This window comes from Acomys russatus, chromosome 1 (genome assembly GCF_903995435.1).
Source record: "Acomys russatus chromosome 1, mAcoRus1.1, whole genome shotgun sequence".
Lineage (NCBI taxonomy): Eukaryota > Metazoa > Chordata > Mammalia > Rodentia > Muridae > Acomys > Acomys russatus.
Window position 1 is genome coordinate 2601653 of NC_067137.1, and position 15916 is coordinate 2617568.

Here is a 15916-nt window from a genome sequence, read left to right on the forward strand (position 1 = left end):
CCCGCCCAATCACGACTAAATCCCGGAGAAGTGGAATCTCCACAAGATTTTCATGGGTCTAACGGGGGCCTGGGCATGCTCAGTAGGCTACGTGACTCTGGTTCTCTCTCTCTCTCTCTCTCTCTCTCTCTCTCTCTCTCCCTCTCTCTCTCTCTCTCTCTCTCTCTCTCTCTCGGCGAGTGACTACTTAGAAGTGCTTGTGGCAAGTCTTATCCCGCAGGTTCCCCCTGCAAGGGGACAAGGAAAAGGAAGAAGCACATTTCTTCTCAGCATATGAACTTGGAAGGGGCTGCGGCTGCCAGCTAAGGCTACCGGTTACCCAGCTAAAAGACCGGCCGGCCGCTCTCCATGGTACTGCGGAGAGCTCAGCTCCGCCCTTCTCTTTCAGAAGGACAGCACCCGGCGTCACGTAACCCAGCCTTCTCGGGCTTCACCACCGCCTCTTCCTTCCCTTTTCCCTTCTCCTCCTCCCGCTCCCCCTGCTGCTCCCCTCCGTTGCATGCTCTTCCCTTCCGCACTCTTGGAGATAGACGCTCAAGCCTGACGCCTCGGAAAAAGGCAGCAGCAGTCGCCTTATCCTTAGACCCCAGGAAATTCGCTTTGACCGATGCATGCTTCAGGCTCTGGCTCGAGCTAAGGGGAATAACCAGGCAGGTAAAGGAGCTCAATTTAGGCTGGGGGAGGGGATGGGGCGAGGCTAGCTGGAGAAGGGTATCTTTCCCTGTTGTAAATGGGCCAGGATCTGCCACAAATACAGAGAGAAGGATGGGTGGTGGGAGGGTGGAGGAGTGGAGATTTTGGTTGTTTTGCATGTAGCCTTTCAAATGGCAAGAAGATGAGATGGTGGAACTAGGTGGTAACTTAAAGGCTAAATGCAGTGATTTATTATCCAAAGAAAGAAAGAGAAAAGGTAGTTAGAAACCAAAACAATAAAATAAAACAAATCTACATCTTTCTTTCTTTCTCTTTCTTCCCCATCAATCCCGATTGTGCCCATCCTTAATTTGTGCAGTAGACTTCAGGCTCTAAGAAACTGCACTGGTGTTAGAGATGGTGCTTACAGACTGGGCGGGAAAGACAGGGAGAATTTTGGGTGTGCATTGGTATTGAGGTACTTTGCAAAAGCCAGAGGCAAAAAGATACACTTGTAAAATTTCTCTCATATATTTCAATTCAATGTATGGGGACATATATTGAAAGGTTTCATGTCTCTGAAAGAGGTGTGCGTGTGTGTGTGTGTGTGTGTGTGTGTTTTACTAAAAACATGATAAAATAAATGCAGCTGCAGCTGATCAGCATACTGTTTTGATCCTTCCAGTGACTTGGGAATGAGTTTTGTTCTAGAAACGGAAGAAAAGATTAATGAGTCTGTTAGATGGCTTTTGAACAGACCGCTTCTTGTTTTGGCTGCAGTATGGTTGTATTTCAGATCCCTTTATTTCATCCTCTATTTTGTGAACTCGCCAGGTCTTTCTGGGCCCCTACAGAGAATCATCTTTCTCCATATAAACACAGATACTCTCACACAATGAGCCAGCTGACCTCCCTTGTGATAAGAATACATACATTCTTCCAGGGTTTCCCCACCTTTCCTCCACCCTTTACAAAATGGTCAAGGTGTGCATTGGAGGAGGAAGACACAAGAGAGGAGGCAAAAAGGTTATATGATGTATGTAAAATTTATACAATAAGCTAAAACAGTCAGCTAGCCAGCCTATCTCTATTCCTTCTCTCTCTCTCTCCTCTCTCTCTTTCTACACACACACACACACGCACACCACACACACACACACACACACACACACACACACACACATGAGAGAGAGAGAGAGAGAGGGAGAGAGAGACAGAGAGGAGACAGAGACAGACAAACATAGACAGAGACAGCTATTTGAGACACACAAGCTGAGAATGGCCTCAAAGCACTGCTCTTTTGATAGACCAGACTTATTTTGCTAAATATTGAACATTTACTGTATTCCTCATCCTACTTAATCAAGAAATTATACTGAATAATATGCTATTATTGATCATTTTAAAAGCACCTTCCTTTAGGTTTGGCCCAGGAATAGGCAAGCTATAACTTGTAATAGCTGGTGGTAAGGATGGTATCAGCTATAATAAATAAGCAACTGAGATTTTTATTACCATTTGGTACCGAGCAGCATTTAAGAGTATGCTATATCTGTGAGGTGTATGTTCTGTATCTGTGAGATGTGTGTGTGTGTGTGTGTGTGTGTGTATGTGTTGTGTCTGTGTTTTGTGTGGTATTTCTGTGGTGTGTATCTGTCAAAAGAAGAGAACCAGTCATCAATTTCATCTGGGGAGGAACTTGAAGTGGGATCCCCTAGCTTGATGGCTCTCAGCTGACACCTGTAGGGATTGCTCTGAACTGAAAAGAAATGTTCAGCTCCCTCCACAGAGGAACAGCCACAATGCGGTGCCATAAATTATTGCTAGTTTCAGCTTATAGGGGAGAAAAGTGTTAATTGGATAGTGAACTCTGTCCAAGCAATAAATTTGGTGTGTGTGTGTGTGTGTGTGTGTGTGTGTGTGATAGATATGTTTGCTTAAAATGACTAAATGATATATTTTAATTTTTCTCAAAATGTGAGCTATTTGGTTTTCAACATTCATAGCCCCCTCCCTTGAAGATTTATGTTTTCTGTACCATTTCAAAAGCCTGTCAGATTTGAGTTGAAATAAAAAAAAAAAAAGAAGAAGAAGAAGAAGTGATTTAATGGCATAGTGAGTGATTCAAAGGTATGACTTTAAATTCTAGCATCTCAGAGCCTTAACAGCTCAGGTGACATACATGCCAACTGCTGTTCTGACCACACAAATTCTTATGACTGACAGCCAGATAAAGACCTGAGAAAGAGTCAGATCTCTATACTGTTAAGCAGAAAATCAAACGCATATTTTTGAAAGAATTAATATTATAGCATCAAGGATATATATACTAACAAATTTGGCTCCAGGTAGACGATTTGTATTATAACAGATTATGTACTTGATAAAAAGGAGGAATATATTTTCTTGAAAATTTTAAGACTCTCAAGAAGCCACTACATTCTTGTTGTCTGGGAGGCAAGGGAAGTAGCAGGATGCTACTCAAACACAAGCTAGCATCTTCCAGCTGAAAGTTTCATGTATTTTTTCTGTTATAAAATTTGCTCTTAACTTAGGTTTGAATAGATTGTATTAATTCTGTATGTAACTAGCACAGAATGAAGTAGAAAACCTTTGAAAAGGCTTTCCATTTCTCTCCTCATATATTTTGAAAATTAGAACTTCCTTGAAAAATTGGAAAGAAAATCATAATCAAATTGTTCCAAAAATCCTGGTTACTAATGAATAGATATGGTAAATTCAAGGCTGTAATAGCTTGCTGTAAGACTATGACATTAAATACTAAGAAACACCAGGCCTTACCGTGGAACAACACACACACACACACACACACACACACACACACACACACACACACACACACACACCAAGATTGATACTTTGGTTTGATAAACCACTGGCTTTCCTAGCTGAGTAATTATTTGTATACTATACATGACTACAGGCCTTAATTTTTATTTTAATTCTCCACAGATTTCTGGGTACTTTTAAAAAGACAAAATAAAATCAAAATGAATCACCAACATACAACCAATTGACATGCTGGCATCTTAGGGTGGCCTTGCAGAGACGGAGAAAAGAGAAGAGCTGTTGGGATTTGATTTCACCATCTTACAGCTTCTGGCTGTTTCACAACAGGGTTGTGAGACCTACTGACAGGGCTGGTAAACAGAAATTGAATCAGCCTGTGAGGGCATGCACAAGAAATTTGGCCTTGGCTTCAGTGGTGCTGAAAGCCTGTGATATGACAGAAGAAACAGGCCTCTGAAGCTATCCTGGCACTACTTATTCGTGTGCTTTCTCCGTTTGTGCGTGGAGCCAACATCAGGAGGGGCCTCGAGGCCTTCCAAGCAGCCAAAGATACTGGCTCATTGTTGGCTTCCTGTCACTCCCTGAGCAAAGTTTTGTGTTTCCTCCTGACTCTGCTTTCCTTTCGCTGGCACCACACTGGTGGCACTTTGCAGGTGTTGGTCCTGCAAGAGTGAAGTATTTGTTGGCGCGACAGATGCCCTTGCTTTGTATCCTTGGATGCAAATGGATCAGTGAATTTCTTTGAGCCTCAGTGGCCATCTTTTTCAGAACGTTGCCTCCAAAGTGTATCCTCCCTTTGGCCTGGAAGGTCTGTGGCTATCCTGTACTACTGGGGTCTCTGCTTTCCAGTTGGAAGGAGACAACTGGGAGAGAGGAAGGGGCTGCTGGAAGAGAAGAAGAAGAAAAAAAGAGCTAAAGGAGGGTGTGCCCCTCCTAACTCCCCTCTTCCTCCCACTACTCTGTGGATCCCCATTTCTCCGTGAAGGTGTCCAGGACCGTTTCGACCCTGTCGCCCCCGGCTCCCCCCCGCCGCACCCCAGCCCCGAGCATGGGGACGGCGCTGGTCCAGCGCGGGGGCTGCTTTCTCCTATGCTTGTCACTGTTACTGCTGGGCTGTTGGGCAGAGCTGGGCAGCGGGCTCGAGTTCCCTGGCGCTGAGGGCCAGTGGACACGCTTCCCCAAGTGGAACGCATGCTGCGAGAGCGAGATGAGCTTCCAGCTGAAGACGCGCAGTGCGCGTGGCCTCGTGCTCTACTTTGATGACGAGGGCTTCTGTGACTTCCTGGAGCTCATTCTGACGCGCGGGGGCCGCCTACAGCTCAGCTTCTCCATCTTCTGCGCTGAGCCCGCCACGCTGCTGGCAGACACGCCAGTCAACGATGGCGCGTGGCACAGCGTGCGCATCCGCCGCCAGTTCCGCAACACCACACTCTACATCGACCAGGCCGAGGCCAAGTGGGTGGAGGTCAAGTCCAAGCGCAGGGACATGACGGTGTTCAGCGGGCTCTTCGTGGGTGGGCTGCCCCCCGAACTGCGCGCCGCAGCCCTCAAGCTCACACTGGCCTCAGTGAGGGAGCGAGAGCCTTTCAAGGGCTGGATCCGCGACATCAGGGTCAACTCGTCGCTGGCGCTGCCCGTGGACAGCGGCGAGGTCAAGCTGGATGACGAGCCACCCAACAGCGGCGGTGGGAGCCCGTGCGAGGCGGGCGACGAGGGCGAGGGCGGCGTGTGCCTCAACGGAGGCGTGTGCTCAGTGGTCGACGATCAGGCTGTGTGCGACTGCTCGAGGACAGGCTTCCGCGGCAAGGACTGCAGCCAAGGTAAGGCCTGCCCGACCCCGTGGAGCCTCGGCCTTGGCTGGGCGGGAGGCCAGTGCATGGGGCCTTCCTCCTCCGGATGCCTCCGGTGAAGGCCTGTCCCTCGCCACCATGCTACCTCTTTGCAGCCTGTTAGTGGGCATGCTTCCCTTTCTTTTTGAGACCATGTCCATGGACCTCCACTTCCAAGTGACCAGTAGAACGGTCTCGCTAACCCCCAGTCCAAGGTTGTCACATTCTCTACTCCTACCGCCACTGCCCACCTAAATGGTCCTTAACTGTCCTGTACCCTCAGTAACTAAAGCACACAGACCTTGCGTCTAGAAGACGGAACTTGTGTTTGGTGAGAAAATTAAAGGGAGGGTAAGCAGCCTAGGGCCACAACAGAGTTGTCCACATGGTTACTGGTCAAAGCACTCTCGACAGTCCATAGGCCCTTGGTGCCTTTGCAGATCCAAGACGTGCTCCTGGTGTGGAAAGAGAAGACATTTTCTTCAGGAACAGGAGGCTTTAAAAAAAAAAATAACACTTGTTTCCATGGTTATGTCCCAATCCCAAATTTGCCATATTTAAGGAGAATTTTGTGATATCTTTGGTTTCTTCAAGTGTGAGACAGGTCAGCTAATGTTGAGGAATGTTAGAGATGAGATAACGTATTTCTTGATTAACAAATGCTTGGTAACAACAGTACTAGAACAATTCAGGTGTCACTGGGTCGGGAAGACTGTCCAAGCTAATGAACAGGGTGCATATGAGTGATGATAAGAGATTTCCAAGGATACTCAGCTGATGACATTTATCTGAGTAGCAGAAGTCAAGTCGTTTCCGTGGCTTAAAATAAAGCATAACTAAGCGTTATCTTCGCCCCTTTACATCTAACATTCAGTTTTGTGTGTATTCTTATTTGTCTAGTTTTTTTTTTTTTAATGACAGTGACCAAGGAAATTATTCTTATATGAATGCAGGGAAACCTATAAAAAGAAAGTGAGTGAGTGGTATGGCTAGAATGAAACATGAATGTATTAGAGGATAAACAGTGTAGATGTCTTGGTTTCCAGTACGCACATAGCTTTGGATCAAATCAAGGCAGCCAGTGCATGGCTATATAGTGCTTATAGTTGGAGTGGGAGAAAAGACAGGGACAAAATCTCTGTGTGACTGTTTTATTGCGTGTTGTCTGCTTTTCCTTCAATCCTTCCTTCTTTGTTTCTTTCTTCCTTTTTTTTTTTTTTTTTTTTTTTAATTTAGGCTTATACTGCTGAGAGGAGGAAGCCTTTGTAATTCTTATTAGACTTGGCAGCTTTCTCTCATTTGGCTTTAAAAGAAAGGAAGACTTGATGAAATTTGTAACTGCTTAAACAGCAAAGAGAGATAGTTAGGAAGGAAAAAATGTGTTATTCAGGACTGGTTTGTAGCTTTCATGGCAACAGTGGTGGGATGCTTAAGAATTATTAACTGTGCTTTGTTTTCATATGGGTTTATGTTAGGTACTTTGGTAGAAGTAATTATAGATGTCTGAATCCCATGTCCCACATAGCACTTTCTGCTCTGCTGGTAAATTTCCATGAACACAAGATCAGATTTCATGTTTTACAAAAATGAAACAGAACAATCTCTTTCCTTTACTAAATCTAGCTGAATTGTAAGTCATGACTCTCATAGAGGAGATGAATTCAGTAGTTCTACTTGAAGTTGTGCACATTTGCACTGATTAATAGAGAATGGCAAATATTGTTTTTATGGAAAAATACTTCTCTAGGCATCCTAATGCCAGTTTAAGTGATAAAGAAGGCAGCTTAATGAAATATAACTTCCTTTCTTAAATTAAGAAACAAACATGACACAATGACAGCTTGTACTGTGTGGGAGAGTGTTTTAAATGAATTTTAAAAATATTTCTATGCATTTTAATGTAGGGATCCAAGGATCATGCATAATCAGGAACTGTTAAGACTAGAGAAAGCCTGAAAAAATAATGTTAAAAAGAAACAGAATTAGATGTTTCCAAAATATATCTTGTTTTTGCAAATGCATAATTCTTTCTGTAAGGTGCATAATTTGGAATTAACAGGATGAATATTGGAGCAGTATTGTATCTGATGCCTAAAAAAAGTCATCTTAGGAAAGTAAATTGACTAGGATTGTTCTGAGCATTGATTCATTTTGAAAATTAGAGCTAAAAGAGAATACAAAGATCACCACTAGTTAGGGGAGGAAAACAAAGGGCTGGGTTCTTTTGATTATCAGAAAAATGGGAGGTGGGATGATTAAGACATAGTCTGTCTTTCCAGAAGCGTTGGCCTCGGTTTGCTTATTTTCTCTGTTTCATGTGTTTCAAGTGACTATTGAATAATTAATTGAGTAGATGCCTCTCCCAACACTGATCATGCACTGACAACTGGGCAAGATGATTTCTATTTAGATGAAGTGTAAACAGAGCTCTATCTCCACTCAGTATTTACACTGATTACCTATTTTTTATGAAACCAGTTTAAAAACAAAATAAATAAATATTTATTAAAAAAATGATCAGGAAAGATTATGGTTAAGCAAATATCAAAAACAGAATTAAGACATCTCCACCCCTACAATTCTTTTTACTCTTAGTTTAAGAGGTCCAAAATTATTGCAGTAGCCTTATATTTAAAACATTTAAGAAGTAAAAATATCATAACAAAATATAAAGAGAACAATCTGACTTATCTTCCCCATCTAGAATGCCTGAGACAATCTGTACCTATGCCTTTCCAGAATATTTTTGGTGAATGAGTTCTATTTTATCCTTACTATATTTACTTGAACCTAATAAAACTTATTTATCTACTTACATATTCATGTACCAATGGAGAGAGAACACCAGAAAAATTATGCTTCATAACCAGATTAGTGTCTGAATCTAGATAAAAACATAAACACCTTCTTTCCAAATCATGTCTCTTCTTATATACTAAGTGGGTTTCTTTCTTCCCATAGATGGACCTCATTTTTGCTAGGAGGGTGAATGAGATGTTTTGCAAAGAGAAAAATTACATACAAAATTGTCCAAAAACAGGTCCCTTATTGATGTTTTGACCCCCAGTGTTAGTCTCAGAACTCAGCTACCTAACAATGCCATGATTCTTGAATGGTGGATGCTTCTGAAGCATATAGATATTTCATTGAATCATTCTCATCTAAGTGCTTCCATGCCATTATTAATTAATAAGTTTCTCCTTAAAGGTACTGATAGTTTTCTAACAGCTTCAAAAACTTAGAGAAGCTCATGACCATCAAGCTTAAAATTAAGGATAAAATGAAGATCAATAAGAAATTAAATCATACTTGTGATTCTTGGATCTAAGTGAGCCCCTAGATATTTTAAGGCCACAAATTAATATATCATACTAGTTTGGGATGTCATTTTCTTTCACTTTCTCTATTTAAAGTATTATGAAGACACATTAATATCATTGGCATTGGCAGTGTGGTAAATGTCTTCAGTGAAGTACCGCCTTAATGAATTCCTTTTATCTAAGGATTCTAAGACCAGAGATTTGATGATACGCATCCATACATTCATTTATTCATCTCACTTTTTATACATAAGGATAGATTGACTGCTTTGGAAATGCCAGAGTATTAGACTTATGGAATGAAATGCTGAGTACACTTAGAAGTAGCTCCTACCTTGTCAGCCATCCTATATTCTACTGAGAGACATACTATTTATAGCTATATGCTGTGTGAATTTTTAAAATAGTGGACCTGAGCCAATATTTTCTTGAGGTGTAATTATTAAACTTAAAGCTGAAATGTGAGAGGGACTTTCCAGGTAAACATGGAGAAATGTTGAGGAAGGAAACTCAGAGGTAGAGAGAGAGATCTGCACAGAGCAAGGCACAATCAGTCCATGCCACTGGCAGGAGGAGGACTCTTGAAATGGAGATCTAGGTCCATGTTCAAGAGAGTAGGAGAGACAGGTTTTTCTGAACCATTCAAAGATTTTAAGCTTTGTTAGGGACAAGAGTGTAGCACAGGAGATGAGAGTGGCAGCATCACATTTATATTTTACTAATGATACTTTAATAACATTTTACAAAACATATTGAAAGGAGGTCAAAGAAAATGGAAAATACTGTTTTATGTTTGTCATTCAACAGCAGTTGTTAAGCACCCACCAAAAGCTTTAGCTGTATTAAAGTAATGGAGAAAGAAAAATAAATAAATGCTTGAAAGGAGTCCTTCAAGTTAGGATTCATGTCTTAAGTACCTTCGAATTTTTGTGCACTTAGTTAGGTATAGGGATTTAAATTCATTTATTATATAGACACTGGAACCTACTAGTAAAAGTATGATCTGAACTTTGTGTAGAGTATTACTTTTTTTCTTTTGGCTATTCCAATTTTGTTCCTAGGCTTCTGGAACCCTGTGGCAATACTATAAGGTAACATACCCCAAGTACAATACACTGTAATCATTTTATCTTTTAATAAAAAAGCATACTGGCTGTCTGGCCCTATATTGTAAATTGAATACATTTACAGTAGAATGTGATATTATGTATTCTATCCCTACAGTTTCTACAGGAACATAAAATATCTATGAGTTGCTTTGTTTTGTTTTTGTTATTTGTTTGTTTTAGGAGAAGTTGCTAATACAGAACAAAATGACGCAGAGAAATTATATTTGAGGTCTTCCAGTGTAGATAAAAATATTGGTTATCTTTGTTAAAAAGGCTTTGAATAGGACAAATCTCATGAGTTGATTCCTCCTCTGTGAAACCTACTTAACATTTCTTACTATTGCACAGCAAAAGGCATCTGCCTGCTTTTGACTATCAAATGACCACAACACAGTTACCATTACAGAATTCCACAGATTCACAGAATTTGTTTTTGTTTTCTTATTCTGTTGAGTAATTTTAGTTTAGGGGCCAAATTACTCAAACTCTCTGGCCTGCCTGCTCAAAGATTACAAATGTGAAAACTCAAAGTCTTTGTTACTTGGTTTAGAATTTGGCATAGGAGCATTATTTGCTTCAGACAATCATCATAAAAAGTAAGCTGGTGACTGTGAACAGAGAATGGTAGATGACATGAACTGGGCAACAGGTGGAATCTCTTTACTTCATTGTGCCTTTTTTGTGGTCAGCGTTATTAGTCTTTGATACCATTTTCTTGAAGCGTACTTGTACACAAAATCCACGTATGGAACTTCCAAAATCTAAATTCCAAAACAGTAATGTTTTAAAAAATTATTGTATACTTACTTTTCATTAATTAATTTATTTTACATTTTGATCATGCAGTAGTCTTTCAATTGTCAAAATTTCATCTTATGAAGAAAGGAAATAATGAAGACAATGAGATTTTGTTTGTTTTATACGGTTGTCTTAATGTTATTCTTCATAAAGCTTTGATTCAAAATTGAAAAATATTCTATGTAAGAATTTTATGACTCAATGAATGTTAAAGACAAAAACATTCCTAACAAGTGCCTTTCACCATTAAGATAAAGCCTGTCCTCTATCCCCACCCTGTACTTAAATGGCTCTTTCCCTCATTGTCTAGAGTAGCACTGGGCAGAGGCTGCACTTCAATGGCACCACGTTTAGCTTACACAGGCATTGAGCTGGGTTCCCAGAACATGGCCAACAAAAACAAAAGCAAGAAAACACATTTTAATGATATTTAAAATCCATAGTGTAATTATCTATCCATAATAGGAACCTTTTAATGGCCACCATAAGCATAGGTGTTCAATTTATAATTTGGGTTTTCTTTTTGAAATTTTCATATAAAAGTTAAATTTACTTATATATTTGCTTCAGGTAGGCTACCAATATATTTGAGCTTTAAGAATTTAAAATTTAAAATAGATGTTAAGGTTATCAGGAACAAATTATATTTTTATTCCTATATATTCATATATATGACAGTGTAATTTTGTCCCAATTTTGGCTATCATTAAGTGAAATATGACAATTAAACTGATCACCTAAGAATAATCACATCATTGGACAAGAGAAAGTACTTGAATTGCATTACCATTTCTGCTATTTTTAGTTGTATTGTAAGTCTCACAAGCGCCTAGGTGGTCCAGCCACTTCTGTGTATCTCCCAGTCAGTGTCTCTCCCAACTTCCTGAGCTCACTATAGTAGAGCACAGATCAATATCGATGAAAAATTACATTTTGTCATAGCTAAGTTCTGTGTTGTTATAATAAAATTACTCTTAAAACTCACTTTGCAAACAACTTTTAAAACACTCTAAACATTCCTGATAGAATTTTAAACAAGTTTTTAATGTTAAAAATGCATCTTATTAAAATATCATATAAAACCTACATGTATATTATCATATACTTTTGTATAATTTTATGGCTCAATTTTTTTTCTGATGTAGAAATACATATACAGAAATAGATATAGTTGCATAGTTTCCTGAATAGTAAGTTTGGAAAGCTCGAATTGGGTTTAAAATATAATTTTGCTCAGCCATTTTCTTTAGAATTTTTCTATGATTCCATGGTTTTATGTTTCCTGTCTTCTGCATAGATTCCAAATAATTCTACTACAGTACAGAAGTGGTAATAGGCAGGGTGCTTCCTCAGATTTCTCTTCTTCCTTATTATTTACAGTGTGTGTGTGTGTGTGTGTGTGTGTGTGTGTGTGTGTGTGTGTGCGTGTAAACAGGACATGATTTAAGATCCTCAGAAGTTATTTCAGGCATAACTTTGTCTTTAAATAGACATTAAGTAGGGTAAGGCCACCAACATTCTGTGGTTTTCTTTTCAAGACTGAAAATAAGAAGCCTCAGAGTTAAGTTATTAAAAATTTTATGGTTCCTGCTTATTTACCATGTAGAGTACATGGAAGTGGTTGATTTCTTCAAACTCTTACAAAATCCTGAAACTACTCAGTGCAGTGGCTGTAGGATGTTATATTCATGGTCAAAGGTAAAGTAATCTTACTTTAGGATTATTTTGATGTGCATTTGATTACTGATGTCCAGTAATATATACTGTATTCGGTGATTTATAGCAAACAGAGTAATGATAAAATTAGTTTTCTTGTTTTTCTTGAGTAAAATCTAAACCAAAGACACACAACTTAGAGCAACAACTCATATAAAAAATATTATGACCCTATTTCTCTGAAGAGTTAAAGAGACACATATAATCTATGGAGGTAATTGTCTGGTAATGTTGACAGAGAGTGAAGCTTTGGGGCTGGGGAGTGGTTATTTGGTATATATACTTGTGAAGATTCACTGACTTATACATTGAAGACTAGTGTATTTTATTGTATGTAAGAGCCACTCAACTTCAAAGAAATCCTTCAAATCAAAGTTATTGCTGCTTCATGAAAACCACTACATTTCTAAATCGAATATCAAAGCTAAGGCATGCAATAATCCTCAGTGGGAATCTACATTAAAATTTCCGTGGAAACAAACCAATACATACAATATAAATATATAAATGTATCTTGTTTTTTTTTTGGAATGATATTTACATATAAATTTGTTAGGAGCAAATAACAGTCTGTTTACAATACCTAATACAACATTTGAAGTTGAATCATTTTTCAATCTCTGATGTCTTAATAATACACTTTTAATTTTGCTTTGTATTGTTAAAACATGTATCTTGCTATTACAATTAATCAATGTAAACCTTCCAATTTAGACAGCCCAAATGTGGAAATTGTCGAGCTGCTGATTGATAAGTTTGAAAGATCTCAGTCAATACTTAAGTGAATAATTGGATATTGGAGAACACATTACTAGATAGTCCAGTCAAATTCTCCTAAGTCCTTGCAGTCTATGAATAAACATGCTCTTCAAAAATGCTGTATGTCCAATTACTTAAAGTTCACTGGCTCACTAAAGCTGCAGGCACATCTTAAACACAAGAAGTGTTGAACATTGTTCTGTTGCCATCAAAGTATTTCTAATAATTACTTCTTCATTTTTTCTTAGTGCATTCATTTTATATTATGTTCTTTCTACCTTACCTCAGTTATTTCTTCAAAAGCCTTACTTCTCCAGCTTTATAATATTCCCATTTTACTTATGAGCCAAGTACAAGTTAGAAAAGTTCCCTTCCTAAAGCGGTCAGAAAGCTGTAATTTGAGCCCAGGCTCTAGGAAATTTGGCCTTGTTGGAACTTGAGCCCAGGTACTGAGGCTGGCAGCTCTGCAACTGCATGACAAAGACTGTTCATCAAAGGGTTAAAAGTTGCTGGGATAGTTGTCAATTACTCTAAGTGCCTGATTCACACTAAGGTCTTGACTTTGAAGCATGTAACAGACTTAACTTTAGTGCAATTTCTCAATGTGATGGCACTATTAAAGTCCATCAAACATATGAACTTGTTGACCTATCAATAGACTGCTTAGTAGGTTGACCAAACTCTAGTAATTAGTAGAGAAATCCCCGTATGTTTCAGTCAAAGAAAGCTAGCCTTTATTATTTTGAGTTACAAAGAATGAAGTTTTACAAAGTAAACTGTGCTGAAATTTCCCCAGGTTTAAAGTTTGAGAAATAAAAAAGTTTGAAAATATCAAAGTCCATGGAGGTTTGGTACGAATGTAAACACCTAGGTCAATCAAATACGAGATACTTACTGAGTGGCAACATGGTTCCCCTAAAGACACAGATATTGCATATTGGAGAAGGCATTACTACTCACATCCATTCATATACACAGAGGAGAGTTATATGATAGTACAAAGTGAGAAAACAGTGCTGCTTTTGAATAAGTGAGTTTGGCTTCTCAACTCCTTGCCCAACAGTAGTTCTTAGAGTTAGAAAGATGTGTTCTTTATGCTATTTCTGGTAACTATATGACACTATTATTAGGAGGAAGTGGGAGGGTGGGATGACAAGTCTTAGCTGGTAAGCTAAAGTGCTGACCTGGACTCTTGTGTGGTTGCTTTTGCTCCAAATTGTGTGGAACACATTGGCAGGGTACCAACTTCATGCTATGAGGACAAGTGCTGCTACTAGACCACTTCTATCATTTACTTCCCAGAAGGATCTGGAAATCCAAAAGTTAAAAGAGAGGATGCCAAGTGAACTTGTTAATTCACTATCAACTTGCCACCATGAGTGGGTTTCTGTTAATAATAGGCATGACTTTTGGGTGAATGCTCATCTGCAGCCACAGTAGCACTGATCAGAGCTCTTGAACAACCTTTGTATGGGGCTCGACATACCTAGGCCTGTTGGTAGACTCAGCTGAGCTTCAGTGTTTCTCAGACACCGGTAGATTCAAAAGAACAAACAACATCAGTCTAGGAGAAGCAAGGAAATTAAAGACTCATCTTTTTCTTCTACTTAATGATGTCTTTCTATTACTAAGAATGGCAGCATGTAACTATAACTGTTTCATTGAAGGTATCGCTTTCTACCTTCAGCTCTATTCCTTTAATGCAAAATTGAATTCCCTCAAAATGAATATTATTATTTATTTAAAATTACATGTGGTGATTTTATTTAATAAGATGAATTTGTTGAATTGATAACATTATAAAATATAAAGTTATATATAGTATTTCATACCTACATAGCAAAATTAAATGTGTAATAAGATACATTTATAAAAGCCTACTTTTACCAATTGTGGTAGAGTATTGAGAAGTTTAAAAAGAATGAGACATTTATTTTGCTCCATAAATATGTATGCATATTTATCACTTTACACAGAAACATGAAAAAGATATGACTTGCAAGAAAGTGATATATAATTGAAGCAAAAATAGTTTTTGAAGTCTTTTTTATGATTTTTTTAAAGACAAGGTTTCTCTGTGTATCATTGGTTGTCCTAGACTCATTTTGTAGACCAGGCTGGCCTCATACTCACAAAGATCTGCCTACCTCTGCCTCCTAGAGTGTTGAGATTACAGTCATGAGCCACCACGCCAAAATTACATTAAAATCATCCAAAAATACATATTTCTTATTTATCACTAAACTATAATAGTCTATTCATAATAAAATAATTTTTGTCATATACTTTTCCTTACTCAGGACCATAGGAAACTAAAAAGATTATTCTTAATCTAAAATAAGAAGTGCAGATTTTTGGATTAAGCATAGTACTAAAGATTATATTACTTTCACATTATTAATTAACATCATCTCAAGTGTTGACCAAACAATTACAAATAGCATAAACAGATGAATATGCTTACCTAATACTAAGGAAGTATTCAACTTACATACAATTTGGTTCATGGAAGGCAGATTATAGAAGTGTTTCTGAACAATAGTATATTGGTTTGCACCAAATAAATAGAAATATTGCATTTTGTTACAAGCTTGTGTAAATGTGAGAACAGGACAAGAAGTGGCAGGTAAATCTTGCCAAAGGGATGTTTAACAATAGCTTTGTGTTTAGATAGAAAACGTCCCTTTTTAAATTGTTTAAAATCTCCTTTTCTGCACTAAATGATAATCAAATTTTCATTCAATTCTCTTATGATGTAACTTCTTGGTGAATCTTTAATATGAAGTTTTCTTAAGTACTGAATTGACCATAGCTTAAAACTAATGTGCCTGATGCAGACCTTCCAAAAGTATCTCTTGTCAAAGCAGAATTCAAGTGCTACAGCAAACGTTATAGGGTCCTGCAAATATAACTTATGCTTTATCCCAGCTTTGCACATTGA

At 38.5% G+C, this 15916-nt stretch overlaps 1 protein-coding gene across 29 annotated transcripts in view; it reads left to right on the plus strand.

The window, feature by feature from the left end:
- The first annotated feature begins 4069 nt into the window (after positions 1 to 4069).
- The window catches only part of Nrxn1 (neurexin 1), a 1084885-nt gene continuing 1073038 nt past the window's right edge, over positions 4070 to 15916 (plus strand). For all 29 annotated transcript variants that reach the window (XM_051154322.1, XM_051154409.1, XM_051155231.1 and 26 more), the window contains exon 1: positions 4070 to 5264. In XM_051154322.1, coding sequence (XP_051010279.1) covers positions 4493 to 5264 — 772 coding nt within the window. In that variant the 5' untranslated portion in view covers positions 4070 to 4492. The remainder of the gene's footprint in view (positions 5265 to 15916) is intronic.